The sequence below is a fragment of the Mytilus galloprovincialis genome, chromosome 11, assembly GCF_965363235.1.
Source record: "Mytilus galloprovincialis chromosome 11, xbMytGall1.hap1.1, whole genome shotgun sequence".
NCBI classification, from domain to species: Eukaryota; Metazoa; Mollusca; class Bivalvia; order Mytilida; family Mytilidae; genus Mytilus; species Mytilus galloprovincialis.
Genome location: NC_134848.1, coordinates 9,577,748 through 9,594,548, shown reverse-complemented (window position 1 = coordinate 9,594,548; position 16,801 = coordinate 9,577,748). Strand labels below are relative to the sequence as shown.

General features: G+C 33.1%; 1 protein-coding gene across 1 annotated transcript; it reads left to right on the top strand.

Moving 5' to 3' along the window:
- The first annotated feature begins 14,117 nt into the window (after positions 1-14,117).
- Positions 14,118-16,201, top strand: LOC143051613 (zinc finger protein 862-like). The gene is made up of 3 exons (XM_076224511.1): positions 14,118-14,817; positions 15,567-15,717; positions 15,993-16,201. The coding sequence occupies exons 1-3, from the start codon at positions 14,163-14,165 to the stop codon at positions 16,060-16,062; spliced, it is 876 nt and encodes a 291-aa protein (XP_076080626.1). The 5' UTR covers positions 14,118-14,162; the 3' UTR covers positions 16,063-16,201.
- The last annotated feature ends 600 nt before the right edge of the window (positions 16,202-16,801 follow it).

Below are 16,801 nucleotides of genomic sequence, written 5' to 3'. Positions count from 1 at the left end.
AACTTAGAATGTATAGTTTTCAAGATTCCAAGTAGAAATGTTTTTGTTGCTACTGTTTACAGAACCCAGAGGTATAATCTAGGAAAATTTTTGGAGAACATGGAAACATTAATCTGTAAATTGGAAGACTTATCAGAAAGAGTTGTTGTAATTGGCGATTTTAATCAAGATATTTTGAAAGGTAGCTGTACAGTATTAAGTTTCATGTTATCAAAAGGTTTCAGACAACTTGTTAGTAGTCCAACAACAGAAGGTGGAACTCTTATTGACCATGTGTATGTAAAAGGATGTCATGATACACAGGTTACAATTATTCCAACATATTACAGCTATCATGAGGCACTGAAAATAGTTGTTCCATATGACTAATGAGGGTACGAAGAAACAACATGTAGAACCAAAAAACAACAACCATATCGTCAGTATTAAACGAATGTCAGTTTTAATTTTGATTTTAAGAATGACATAAATTAAGAAAATTGTGCCTCCTGAAGTCCAACCCTTCGTCCCCGTCGTAGGAGGCGGATGTCAGCACTGAAACATGACTTAGCGCTGACAACAAACAGGGCTCTGGCAACAAATACCGTAGATGACCATTGTAGTTATTTAGGTGTTTGGTCATCCTGAATATGCATGAAACATTTGCCACTGGATGTAAAGCAAAAAAAGATCCAATCAATTAATCAAGATAAATGACTAGAATAGAAAATTTCATAAAGTGTTTACACATATGTGAATGTTTATTTCATAATTTTATGTTGTATTCCTACAGTGACCATTTATGACTAACATTTGAAGATTAGTTTTATCAAAAATATGCAGCAGCATCAACATACAACTTAGACATGAATTCTTTATAATTAATTGATCATCAATTTATATATTTTACAGAATGAAAATTAACATTCTACAGAAATTTCAATTGTTTTAGCTCTTGTGCATTGTTTAATATTTAAAATACAACTGCCATGAGGTGAAATAGTTGATAATGACTAATCATCAAAGAAGGATGATGTGACTTTTAGCATGGTTGTTGAATCTATGGCTTTTAGTAATGGTAAGTCATATATATTATTATTATAGAAGATAAAAGTATATAGAAACTTTATATTTTTGAAATCAATCTTAAAGAAGCTTTCATATGAGACTGGAAGAAACTTTACTTCACCTGAAGTAGCACATTATCACCTTATACGAAAAAATTGCTTCATTTCATAATTTCTTTGATGTGGAAAGACTTTCAATTGTTCTCTGAACAATTGGTTTTTAATTATTATTATTATTATTATTATTATTTTTTTTTTTCCGCCAAATTTTGTTCTTGCGATAAATGTTTGTTTCGCAATATGTCGCTTAGATATTTCTCATATTGTATCGTATAGTTTATGCGCTTTTAAATTTCACCCTGCTAAGACGAACAATTTTCTCTGTAAGAGTTATCTCCCTATTCACTGTTTATCATGTGTGTGCATCTCCTTCGTAACAAAAAAAGATAGCGACAAAATTCTTTTTACAAATTGTTCGTTACATCCTCAGAAAATTTTGGCTAATTTGGATCAAAGCGATTCGATGAAATTTTATAGGAGTTATCTATCTTTACGGAATAAATTTGTCGGTATGTTTTTTTAACTCATAAACCGTTAACCGTATAACCCTGGAATGTTTTTATTTGAGTCCCCTGATTCCTAACTTAGAAAATTAGGTCAAGGTCAAAGGTCAAGGTCATATTTTAGATTTTCATATGTCTTTGATTTCCCTATAATTCTTGAATGGTTATAGATACAGAAAATTTAAGCAGTGAAAAATGTTAAGTACTTCAAGGGGCAACTTTTTTACATTATGACTATATTGATTTTACCATCATGTAAGGGACATAACTCCCATCGATGGTTTTTAAAAAGCCATATTTAGGCAAAACTCTTAAACAAAGGTCCTTGACCCATAGGGTCTTTTGCAATGACCTTGTGGAGCAATGACCTTGACGAAGGTCACAAGGTCAAAGGTCAAGGTCATCAAATTATGTGGTTTTGGCACTATTTAAACAGTTTTATGTGTGTTTGAATTTCAACCAATCAACCAACCAACCAATCAATCAATCAATCAATCAATCAATCAATGTTTCCGTTTCATGTGTTTGATACGGGATTCAAGGTCTCTTTTTTTTCGCTTGTTTTAATTGAGCCTATCAAACGTGTTTAACCAACATGTTTAACAAATATGTTTAACTAACGTGTTTAACCAACATGTTTAACCAACGTGTTTAACCAACCAACCAACCAACCAATCAATCAATCAATCAATGCATGTTTCCGTTTCATGTGTTAAATACGGGATCCAAGATGTTTTTTTTTTCGCTCGTTTAAATTGAGCCTATCTCACGTGTTTAACCAGCCAACGTGTTTAACCAACGTGTTTAACCAACATGTTTAACCACCCACCCAACCAATCAATCAATCAATCAATCAATGCATGTTTCCGTTTCATGTGTTAAATACGGGATCCAAGATGGTTTTTTTAGCTCGTTTAAATTGAGCCTATCTAACGTGTTTAACCAGCCAACGTGTTTAACCAACATGTTTAACCAACGTGTTTAACCAACTTACCAACCAACCAACCAACCAATCAATCAATCAATGCATGTTTGCGTTTCATGTGTTAAATACGGGATCCAAGATGGTTTTTTTCGCTTGTTTAAATTGAGCCTATCTAACGTGTTTAACCAGCCAACGTGTTTAACCAACCAACCAACCAACCACCCAACCAATCAATCAATCAATCAATGCATGTTTCCGTTTCATGTGTTAAATACGGGATCCAAGATGTTTTTTTTTCGCTTGTTTAAATTGAGCCTATCCAACGTGTTTAACCAGCCAACGTGTTTAACCAATATGTTTAACCAATGTGTTTAACCAACATGTTTAACCGACATGTTTAACCAACGTGTTTAAACAAACAACCAACCAACCAACCAACCAACCAACCAACCAATCAATCAATCAATGCATGTTTCCGTTTCATGTGTTAAATACGGGATCCAATTTTGAGCCTATCCAATGTTTTTAACCAATGTGTTTAACCAACGTGTTTAACCAAAGTGTTTAACCAACCAACCAACCAATCAATCAACCAATGCATGTTTCCGTTTCATGTGTTAAATACGGGATCCGAGATGGTTTTTTTTCGCTTGTTAAAATTGAGCCTATCAAACGTGTTTAACCAACGTGTTTGACCAACGTGTTTATCCAGCCAACGTGTTTAAACTACGTGTTTAACCAACATGTTTAACCAACGTGTTTAACCAACCAACCAACCAACCAACCAACCAACCAATAAATCATGCATGTTTCCGTTTCATGTGTTAAATACGGGATCCAAGATGTTTTTTTTTTTCGCTTGTTTAAATTGAGCCAATCAAACGTTTTTAACCAGCCAACGTGTTTAACCAACATGTTTAACCAACGTATTTAACATGGTTAAGCAACGTGTTTAACCAACCAACCAACCAATCAACCAATCAATGCATGTTTCCGTTTCATGTGTTAAAAACGGGATCCAAGATGGGTTTTTTTTCGCTTGTTTAAATAGAGCCTATCCAACGTGTTTAACCAGCCAACATGTTTAACCAACGTGTTTAATCAGCCAACGTGTTTAACCAACATGTTTAACCAACGTGTTTAACCAACCAACCAACCAATCAATCACTTAATGTATGTTTCCGTGTCATGCGTTTAATACGGGATGCAAGGTCTCTTGAGGTCCTTTTCCCCTTGTTCCAAGTGACCCTATCAAACGTGTTTAATCAACCAACCAACCAACCAATCAATCAATCAACCAACTAATCAATCAATCAATATGTATGACTGTTTATTTATGACAGTTTATTGAAGGAACAAACTCTCAATTATTCAAGAAAATTTTTATTTTATTATTGTTCTTACGTCTCTTCTGAAAAAAAATCCACATATTCTCTGAAACTACAAGTCCAATCGACCTGAAAATTTGCAGTCAGCAGGGCATACATGTACTGAAGGTTTATAAAAAAAAAATTTGCAGAAATCTCTCAAGACTTTTCCTAGAAAAAAGAAATGGCAATGCAGTAAAAATCGCTTGCTAGGTCCGTCAATCTCAGTAAAAACCTACAATAAAATGTCCGCTCCGAGATTGAAATACTAATCTGTGTTACAAACAGGTGCTGAAAAATGGAAATTATCAAAAAATAATCATTAAATGTGTTTTAAAGTTACACCGGAACGATTAAATCCAAAACATGCACTGCTGGTGAACTGTGATCAAAATGTCAATTTCCTACAATGACAAAAGAAATTACATTGTGTACATTCCATCTCTATAGATGTTGTCTGTTCAAAGTCCCGACCTAAAAAGAAATAAAAAGACTAAGTTTTTCTTAATATAAACCCGCGTCACGTGATGTCTCCTCAATCTTGCGCGCGCGCTGTATCTAAAATAAAAGAAAAACTTTCCAAACTAAACATGAAACTTCTCCGGTAACATAATAATATAGACCCCATACCAAAGCAAACAAACAAACAAATAAACAAATACCCCCTCTCCCCCCCCTTTTTTCCAAATCAATCAATAAAAAAAATCAATTATCCATTCATCATAGGGGAAAGACTGCCTAACAATTGTTTTTGAAACAATTGCTTTATATTTTTTTTTTTTTTTTCTTCCGCCTAATTTTGTTCTTGCGATTAACATTTGTTTCGCAATATGTCGCTTAGATATTTGGTATATGATATCGAACAGTTTATGCGCTTTTGAAATTTACCCTGCGTAAACGAATACTTTTCTTTGTAGGAGTTATCTCCCCAAACACTGTTTTCCTTGTTAGCGCATCTCCTTCGCAACCGTAAAAGATTATGACAAATTTATTTTACAAAATTGCTCATTATATCCTTCGCATGATTTGTCCTATTTTGACCGAAGCGATATGACCGCTCCATATGAGAGTTATTTCCCCTTATGCATCTGATATAAGTGATATGAATTTCTATCTTATAAATCGTAAGTGATAGAGACCTAGGATCTTTTGATTTGAGGTCCTTGGTCCCAAAAAATGAAAATTAGGTCAAGGTCAAAGGTCAAGGTCATATTCTAATATTTGAATTTGGCTTATTTTCACTTATATCCAAAGACTGTATAAGATATCAACAAATTATTTTTACTAAATTGTTAGTTGCGACATGTCGTAAGATGTAAATTTTGATTGCAAGCGTACGTTGAATGTAAAAGGGAGTTTTCTCCCCTCTTGTATTTAAAAATACGCGTTTGGTGATATAACTCATTAACTAAATATAATAAAGACCTATGGTCTTTTGATTTGAGGTCCTTGGTTTATGACCTTGAAATTGATCTCAAGGTCATAACTTAATTTGACGTTCTAGATTTTGACCTTTGCTTTTATTCTATATGTATACATGATAAAGATATACAACTTTTAGAAAAAGGTATCAAACCATTTAACCTTGTAAAAAACAACCGGAAGTGACCTTTTTTAAACCGGAAATATCTATTTTTTTGTACTTTATTAATATAAAAGTATATAGAACCAGATATTTTTGGAATCAGTGTCAAGTAAATATTCAAATATAATCGGAAGTAACATTTTTCAAACCGGAAGTAACAAATTATCTCCCTTATTTAAAAAAAAATGTATGGAAACAATATATTTTTGGAATCAGCTTACTAGGAGCTATCATTTGACGATTGAAATGACATTTTAAACTTAGTTTCACAACTTTTCATATCAAAATACATTGTTTTGATGGAAAGACCTTCAATTGTTCTCTGAACAATTGGTTTTTAATTTTATTTGCTTTGTTTATCTGTACTAATATGTTTGCATTTTAACCCGCCAGGAATTCATGTTTTGCGAGATGTTTTGCAATAAAGATTATTTATTTGATAAATTTCCTTTTTTTTTTTAACTTGCCTATGTCTGCCGAAACATAGATGTAATAGTCGAAACAATTTAATTAAAGGGAGATAATACTTTCTACTCGTCTATATTACAAATATTCGTAATAAAGGTCAAATTACTTGTTTAAGTAATAGTACCCATCCAAATAATATTACACGAATACTTTATATCACGAACTATAAATGAGGATACACAAAATAAAAAAACTAAGCGAAATTGTGAATCCCGCATTGCACGAAAAAATGTGTTGTATTTCAGTAAATAACACGTGTTTTGGTTGATTGTAAACACGTAGTCATTGTGACTCATTTACTGGATTGGTAAAAAAAACTAGGTAAAAATAAATTGCGACACATGTAAATAAACAATTACATGTGCGAGAACATAAGTATGCTAATTTATGCATTTCCATATACATTGTAAGGTAGTGGTCCCGACCTGTTTAAAGTGTTTACGATGATTTAAACGTGTCTCTTCGAAAAGTTTTATGCACAATAGCTTAGGGAGCTACCATTTGATTTTTATGGGGGGGGGGGGGGGGGGGGGGGGGCTAGGATGAAATTAAAAAAAACAAGGCAGGACAGGATTTTGAGTAAAAAAAAAGGCAGGATGAGTAACTTGGCAAAAAAAAAAAGGCAGGATGACATTTGTTGTAAAAAAGTCAGGATAAGCTAAGAAAAAAAGGCAGGACCGAATAGACTGAAAAATAAAAAGGCAGGACAGAGATTACAAATAAAAAAAAGGCAGGACACAATTTTTCATCCTAGCCCCCCCCCCCCCCATAAATATCAAATGGTAGCTCCCTTAAACTGGTTTGTGACAACTCTTCGGGTGCTCCCAGAAAGGAGGAAAATATGACTCAATAGAAAAAAACTGGGTTACACTAATGACTGGACCGAATGACAGGACCGATACCAAAATTTTTATTTTTTTTCTTAAATCTATTTATCAAATGATGAAATCTTATTATATTTCATATTTGAGATCAATCCTTTAAGAAATGAAAAAGTTATTAGCATTTTTCATTTGGTCCTGTCATTCGGTCCTGTCATTCGGTCCAGTCATTAGTGTAACCCAAAAAAACTGGCGCAAAAATAGTTACTTCCGTCTGACTTTATCTGTGTATCATTTACCAAAGTGGCTAAATTACAAAATTTATCCTTTTTTTACCATTAATAGGATTGAAGACTGCAAGCTGTTCTTTAGAGAGGTAATAAGACCTTTTAAGTACAGGTCCGTGTAAGAGGCAAATCAAATAAAAACTGATAAGTCCATAAACACGGAATATGGTGAAATTTTGGGAACTTTGTTAGATATGTCCAAAAATGTGTCCTAATAATACCACATCAGCATTTGTAACTCCTACATGAGAATGGTTACAATAGGTAACAAGAGTAACAAATACGGAAATGCTGAGTGACAATACTTGCATTAGATTAAATCATTTATCAGGAGTACTGTTTGATCAACATGTTTCATTATCAAGTCCAGTTATAAGGTAACAATGGTTACCCTTTAGCATGTTTAGTATCACTAGATTACACCTATATAAGAATCTTGAAATTTCTTGGTTTCATTGGTTACATGGTAACATAGGTAACAACGGTTACTCTCTCTTTAAACATTTATTAGAAGTACTGTTTTATCAGGTTAGAACGGTAACATAGGTTTCAACAGTAACATAGGTTACAATGGTAACATAGGTTACAACGGTAACATACTAGTAGGTTACAATGGTAACATAGGTTACAATGGTAACATAGGTTACAACGGTAACATAGGTTACAACGGTAACATCGGTTAAAACGGTAACATAGGTTACAACAGTAACATAGGTTACAATGGTTACTCTCTCTTTAAACATTTATCAGGAGTACTGTTTGATCAACATGTTTCATTATCAAGTCCAGTTATAAGGTAACAATGGTTACCCTTTAGCATGTTTAGTATCACTAGATTACACCTATATAAGAATCTTGAAATTTCTTGGTTTCATTGGTTACAAGGTAGCATAGGTAACAACGGTTACTCTCTCTTTAAACATTTATTAGAAGTACTGTTTTATCAGGTTAGAACGGTAACATAGGTTACAACAGTAACATATGTTACAATGGTAACATAGGTTACAACAATAACATAGGTTACAATGGTAACATAGTTTACAATGGTCTATTGACTTTCAGACTTTTGCTTAGTTTTCATGTATTAGTTTGTGATACGGTCGGTTGTGGGTTGAATACCAAAATTTATGACAAACGCGATGATTTTAATTTTCCTATAGTCAACTTTCCATTTTTGTGTAGCAACATCCCAGTGGCACCAGCATATTGAGTAAATGTGTCTCAATTGATCTGTTACTCTAACTAGCTCAAAGTACATGTACGTTGATTTTGTTGAACGAGGAATACTGCTTTCTCGAAAGTTGCTAAGACAGGGCTATGAATCAATCAAATAAAGGTCATCATTCGAGAAATTTTACAGTCACCAACATGAGCTAATTGGCCATTATGACAAAAGTGTGTCAGAAATCATATCTGATATTCTTCCTCAGTCATAATAACCTTTCTTCATTACCGAACTGAACAAAGAAATAACACAACGGGTGCCATATACTGTGCAGGAAATGCTTACCCTTCCGGAGCACCTGATTTCACTCCTGGTTTTTAGTGGAATTCGTGTTGTTTCTTAACTATTATTTATAACTGTTGATAAAAATGTCCTTTGGTTTGTGAGTTTTAGTTTACTGCTTGGTTTTGATTGTTATTGTCTTAATGTTTAGGTTTGGTTAAAGGGAACTTCTTATGATAAGTCAATGGTTTTTGGTACGCAGTTGTATTAGCATTGGCACATCTCATTTCCATGGAGATTGTTTAGCCATGAACCTTTAGCCATGGTTTATTGACTTTGAATATTTGCAAAACTTGCATGTTTAATTGTTGCTATTTTAATATCAACATTTGCATTATCGAAATTACAAAAAAGCAAGCCATATCTCTGTGATAACAGTTTATTCATAAAGATCTGATATGAATTTCAGAAATTCTTGAGTCCTGGAAATTTGCTGCCGAAAACTGTCTAGTTGCAAATGTTGGATGAACATTGACACATAAATATTTCTCATATCTCGGAAATTATTTACTGTATTGACTTGGGGTATTTTTCATACTTTACATAGTATTGTTATTCTTCAATATTTGCATTTTATTTTTCAAAATTTGAAGTAGGCAAGACATACTTCTATTTCAACAGATATTTTAACATATAAACTTTACAATCATTTAAAAATTGGTGGAAAATGACTGAGTGGAAGGTGCAAAATAAGCCCTTAGGAAACTAGTTGTCAATGACCAAATGCTGCAAATGGTGAGATTCCCAATGAGACAAGTATCCAACTGTGAATAAATGATATTACATATAAACTTTACAATAATTTAAAAAAATGGCAGACAATGATTGAGTGGACGGTGCAAAATACACCCTTAGGAAAATGCCGAAATGAGTTTTACAAATGCTGCAATGTGGTGAGATTCCCAATGAGACCAGTATCCAACTGAGAATTAATGAATTAAAGCAACTGTTAGTCTTTATACAGTTTTGAGGATTGAACAAATAAAGTACATAGCAACTAATCTATAAAACTATTGAAAGACGTTGCCATGACAAAGGTTAACAATTCAAACTCGCAAAAACCAAGTCTTATATCTAATCAAAATAATAATTAACAAACTGACAAAAAAAATAAAAATTTACGTGGACTCATCACAATAAGACAAAGCAACAAAAGAAAAAACGATGACAAAAGGACTAAATACACTAGCCCCCAGTAACTGAAAGCTATAGTTCAAGCCAGGAACAACAAGAAATATTGTAACCAGTTGATTTAAATGTTTAAAGTAAGAGTAACCATTGTAACCTATGTTACCATTGTAACCAATGTAACCAATGTAACCAAGAAATTTCAAGATTCTTATTTAAAGTGTAACCTAGTGTTATAAAACGGTACTTCTGATAAATGTTTAAAGAGAGAGTAACCATTGTAACCTATGTTACCGTTGTAACCTATGTTACCCTTGTAACCCATGTTACCATTGTTACCTACTAGTATGTTACCAATGTAACCTATGTAACAGTGTAACCGTTGTAACCTGATAAAACAGAACTTCTGATAAATGTTTAAAGAAAGAGTAACCATTGTAACCTATGTTACCGTTGTAACCTATGTTACCATTGTAACCTATGTTACCATTGTAACCTATGTTACCTATGTTACCATTGTAACCTATGTTACCTATGTTACCATTGTAACCTATGTTACCTATGTTACCATTGTAACCTATGTTTCCGTTGTAACCCATGTTACCTATGTTACCGTTGTAACCTATGTTACAGTGTTACCGTTGTAACCTATGTTACAGTGTTGCCGTTGTAACCTATGTTACAGTGTTGCCGTTGTAACCTATGTTACAGTGTTGCCGTTGTAACCTATGTTACAGTGTTACCGTTGTAACCTATGTTACAGTGTTGCCGTTGTAACCTATGTTACAGTGTTGCCGTTGTAACCTGATAAAAAAAGAACTTCTCATAAATGTTTAAAGAGAGAGTAACAATTGTAACCTAAATAAAAGTATGTTACTGTTGTAACCAAATAAAACAGTACTTTTGATAAAATCTTTAAAGAAAGAGTAACCATTGTAACCTATGTAAAATTTGTAACCTACTGTTGAAAATGATAATCATTGTATACCAGAGAAAACAATAAATTGTCACCAGTGTAACCATTCTCATGTAGGAGTTACAAATGCTGATGTGGTATTATTAGGACACATTTCTAGACATATATGAAAAAGTTAATCATTTATAAAAGTGACAAAACCATAGTCTTACATCGATGTATGCCATATTTGTCTTGAAAAAAATAAGTTGAATGCATTCGCCGTCCGCATATATACAACAGTGTAATGGCATTGAAAGTACATGAAGTAGGTCAACAACGATATATTTGATTTTCTGTATAAAACAGCAGATGCTAGCACACAATTTTTTTTATATTTGAAATCAGTTGATTCATATCTTCTCTTTCAATGAATAAAAAGTTTGGAAATTTTTATTTGAAAAATGTTATTCACTAAAGTAAAGTCATCGAAACGCATCATTCACCGTATTGTTTATCTCCCTTGCTTGGTTACCTCTTTTAAAAAAAAGGCGCGTAGTCTGCACAATAACAAATGGCAGACGAGATGGTCCCGCCAGACATGAAGGGCAGTATAAGTCTGTCTTAACCCATTCATGTGGGATTTAATCCTGTATGTAATCAGGATAAAAGTGTACAAAAGCTCGCTGAATGTAATGAAGACATAACGCCGCGGCATTGACAGACCTCAGACTGCATGGAGGTTGCCAGACTATCCATGAACCAGCCGTGGACAATGCCAATGAAGGAGAGTTGATTATGATATCACTGAGATGTGTTTTTTTCAGGTAAATCAATATGCTGTCTCTGTCCCCACAATCTGTTTGCACAATAAGTAATACCAACTGGAGTCTTCAACAAAGAGCCTTGGCTCACACCGAACAACAAGCTATGAAGGGCCCCAAAATTACTAGTGTAAAATCATTCAAACGGGAAAACCAAAATATGCTTATTTGTAAATCATGTATAAGGTTGTTCTGAGTTTGAGACTGTTTAGCAATTTTTTTATATATATAGAACATGATCAATTGGAACTTTATATAATTTTTCATTGTGTTCTGACATGTATCACACTAACTATAAAAACAAAAAATTCCTTGATTTAAGATTCTAATGGAATAGATTCTTATGAAATGAATATAAATAAATGTACATGTAGTCTTTTATTTGGAATGAATTCAGTATCAATTTACATCTATAAAAATTGTCTTGTGCATTTCTTTTTCAGCATACAATTTTCACCCATGTTTTAGAATCTGTGAAACAGGATTGGTCGTGTGTGGCTTCACTTCTTGAGAATTTTATAATGACTATAAATATCAACTTCTTTAAAGTAAGACGTTGTTCTTCTATCAGATAATGCAGCATGCTACATGTACCACTGTGGACATATCTGGTTATGCTTACAAGAAGTAAGAGAAGTAAAAGAACAGGTAACATACAATGTATATATTACAGAAAACATTGTGCTAAGTAAATATATGATTTAAAATTTTAGTTTCTTGTGTATAATTCAAACGTCCATTATCACTGTACTAGTATGCATATTTTTAGGGGCCAGCTGAAGGACACCTACGGGTGCGGGAATTCTCGCTACATTGAATACACATTGGTTACCTTCAGCTGTTGTCTGCTCTATGGTCGGGTGGTCGTCGCTTTGATATATTCACCATTTCCTTTCTCAATTTTATATGGTAAAAGCAGAAGACAACAATTGAGAATTAGCATGATTAGGGTCGAAATCAAAAGTTCAATGTAGGATAAACACTGACCCCCTTACTCTCCTCTTAACTTAATTTGGGAAAAATAGATTGACCACAGGAAAGTATAAAATCATTTCAATTAAAGAAAAATTGCAGCAATTTTTACCCCCACCCCAAACTATTTGAATTAAGTTTATTATCCTTCATTATTTTTTTTATGTTTTCCCTAAACATGCTAAGTGACAGTAGTTCAATGTTCATCTTACAGCTAATTTCTTGTAGCGTAGAATTTTGATTTTGAAACGTTTACCCAAGCTTTGTACAACGTAAGACTGACATCTTCATACAATAAATATAGGCAAACGTAAACCTGTAAATATAATGGTTAAAAGCAATTGGATGTTATCTAAATTACTATTGTACAATATACAAACAAAGTAAAAAAAGTCTTGCCCTTCATGCATTAGGAAATTAGCTATAATCTTTATTTTTATTAAAGCACATATGTTTCTTGAGACATTGCTTTGGAAAAAACAACCTAGAGATATCATTTAAGTTTAAAATATATCTATAAAATAATATAATTATAGTTTTGGGAAAACTAAAGTAGTAAAATTGTTCACCATGTCAAAAGCTTTCTAACAAGAAATTTAATCAGACAACACTTGAAGGGTTATTGCTCTTTTTCTAAAGAAAATTTGGGTGCATTTTGTTATAACCTTGATATAATTCTAGATTTACAAATGTACAAATGTTACGTACAATGTACATGTATGTATACTCATAAACTTATTTTATGCCCCATGCCATAGTGGAGGTGCTTTAAGTTTAACCCTTGTTTATAAAAAAAAGAAGATGTGGTATGATTGCCAATAAGACAACTCTCCACAAGGGACCAAATGACACATAAAGTAACAACTATAGGTCACAGTACAGCCTTCAAGAATGAGCAAAGTCCAAACCGCACAGTCAGCTATAAAAAGCCTGGAAATGGCAAGGTAAATCAATTCAAAAGAGAAAACTTACAGCCTGATAAATGAACCAATAATGAGAGAAAAACAAATATGTAACACATAAACACAGTCTGCGACGTTAATCGGTAGCCCGAAGCCCGTGTCTAGTTTAATTAAGCTCGGACTAGTAAAAGTACACTGCCGATAGTCCGACCGGTCTAGTCATGCTAGTGCATATCTGTGTGCATTTTTTTAATCGTTACCGTAAGTTAACTGCCGAATGTGTCAATACAACGCCATCGAGATCAATAAACTGATACTCACTTCCTTGCAAAAGTAGCGTAAACCAGTTTTTACGGTCTCCCTAATAACCGATTGTTCAAAATAAATAAAAAAAGCGCAAAAACGGTCAGTACCACGTGTTTTCAAAATTTCAAATTTCGGTAGTTATTGGTTTATTTGTGTTGCATAAACTAAATAAAGTATAATCATAACAGAAAATAAAAAAAAAATGTTCATTTTTGCATCGGAAGACATTAATTCGTAACTGTCCACTTGACATCTTGTGTATTTAGACGATTGGTTATTAGGACGACCTCGGTGACTGGTTACCGTTAATTTTATGAAGAAGTGGTGCCAGTTTTGTTTTCATATCGAAAGATAAAAGTACACACATAATTTTACATCGTTACATGGCTTCATTGTTGAGGTGGTTGGATAGTGCGAGACCTGGAAAGGCACCAAAAAGACCGTCTCGCACTTCTGACCAAGTTACAGAAGCAAAGAAAAAATACGAGGACAAGCGCGTCAGAGAGTTCAAAATCCATTGGACGGACGGTCGTCCCTGGCTCAAGTATGATAATGAGAATTCCGTTATGTATTGTACATACTGTAAGGAGCAGGGAAAGGGAGGGAAATTCGTATCTGGGTGTACGAATTTTAGGATTGACACCATCCAAAATCATGAAGTCAGTTCGCCTCACATCAGTGCAACATCTGTTGCCGAGAGGCCACTTCCTCAGAATTCACTGGCTGCAAAGGCCATTAACTCTATAAAACAAACTGAATATGACAGACTTAGCATTCTCTTTCGTAATGCCCATGCTGTTGCTAAACATTATCTAAGCTTTAAAACTTATAACGTTATATGTAAACTGGATCAAGCTAAAGGTCTTGATGTTGGCAATAGCTACCTGAATGACAAAAAGGCCTGTGAATTTGTCAAAAATATAGCCTGTGTTTCCAGAAATGAGACCAGAGACCTTTTGAAAAAAACACCATTTCTGAGCCTCACCTGTGATGGGTCATCTGACTTCATGGGGGATGAATATGAGTCATTGTGGGTAAGAAGTGCCCAAAATGGAAAGATAATTGAAAAGTTTTTAGATTTGGGTACTGCTGAATCTGCAGGATCTCAGGACATATTTAATTACATGAAAGCTGTTTGCTTTGAAAATTCAGAAGACAATACCAACCAACTGTGGAGTAAACTTATTGGCTTTTGCTCAGACGGTGCATCAAACATGCAAGGTAAATTTATTTTTTAATTTATTTATTATGTAATATACAATGTGGATGGGGTTGGTATGGGCTTTGCTCATTGTTGAAGGCTGTACGGTGTCCTATAGTTGTTAATGACTGTCAGTGTCATTTTGGTCTTTTGTAGATAGTTGTCCCATTGGCTATCATACCGCATCTTCTTTTTTATATTTACAGTAGAAAAAATGGTATCCATGTTGTAGACTGTACTATGACTTATAATGGTTTACTTTTACAATTTGTGACTTGGATTGAGAGTTGTCTCATTGACACTCTGACTCATGCCACATTTTCTTATCCATATAGATAAAATAATGAGGTGTAGATACAGTTATTTATTTTCACCTCAGTGTGCTTGGTGCGTAGCAAATATGTGTATGTTCTCTGTAGCTATATGTGTGACAGTGTATGTATGTACTAGTTTATAAACATGAAATCCTTCATTCATCATGTTCATATAATATAAAGAATACAAAATAATGGGTATAAAGAAAAGACAAATGACCTAAAAAATTAAAAGAATATTATACTGAAACATGTGTAATGAAAGAACCTCAATCTAGACCTTCATATTGATTTAAAGTAAACATGGACCGTGGTAAACATATAGAATTTGAAAAAATTCTAAACATGATAAAGGAATTAAAACATTTTTACAGTATATGATTAAAATTAATTTAATGTACAATGTCAATGTAATGTTACAAAAAAAGTTTGTTTTAAAGACATATTTTTTTCAGGTATAAGAAATGGTGTGGCTGCTTTGATGAAAAGAGAAAACCCAGAAATAGTTGTTACTCATTGCTTGGCTCACAGAGTTGAGTTAAGCTTTAAGGATGATATTAAGTCATCTAAATTGTATGATAAAACCATACACAACTCTTCTTCTTGGTAAGTTGTTATGTTTGGCAATAAAACAATTAATAATTATCATGATTAAAAAGTCCTAGTTCATTCAATTCAAATGCATTTAGCTTATTATATTTTACATTTATGCATATGCAATGTATGTCATGCATTGATGTATAGCAATTTAATGTCAAAAATTTATACATATACACCATGGCATACATTGTACCCTTATTTATTAATCATGTAAATTTATTTACATAAATTTGTCTTACTGAAGATGTCTTAAGTCAAATTTTCAAATAACTATTTTACAGGTCTTTACTACTTGTACCGCAGAGGTCCCAAACAGAAGAAAGCCTTAAAACGAGCTTTCAGTGCACTTAACATGACGAAAATACTTCCAACCCGTGTAGGAGGAACTCGTTGGATGCCACACATGCTTAGAGCAATAAATGTTATTATCAAAGGTTACAGGGGATTTAAAGCTCACCTAGAAAGTGCTTCACATGAAAATCCAAAAGCTGAAGGACTTGCCAAAATTCTAACTGATGTAGCGGTTGTCACATTCATGTTAAATTTAAAGGTATACATGTAGAATAATAAATCATTATTAAAAACATACATTTAGAAGTCAAAATATTTTTAAGATTGCTTTATTGATTTTTGGTTTTCTTTATCTTGACATGTCTGTTTTGATTTTTGACAATTGTTACTACTCTTATATGTACAATGTAATTACTGCTTTACAAATAATGAATGTGAATATGAACTGCATATTTAAATTTCCATGTATATGACGAACTTATATATGTATTGAATTTTAATTCTGATTGTACAGGTTATAATAAGTAATTAAATAAATACCTGTAATCATCAATATCTCAGTCTATAAGCAAATTGTGTTTTATGGTGCAAGCAAAAATATGTTTCTCATTTTTTAACATGTTTAATGAATAATTTTTTTTGTCATTTTAGAGTACGGGGACCATGAGATTCATCTTGTAAAGAAAAATCTCAAGTCCACCTTAATAAGGTCAGGCATGGATATAGAGGAAGTTAACACAGAGTGGGCCATTTTGAAATCTTTAATATATCAAAGGTAATTAATGTTTCTGCTCATTGT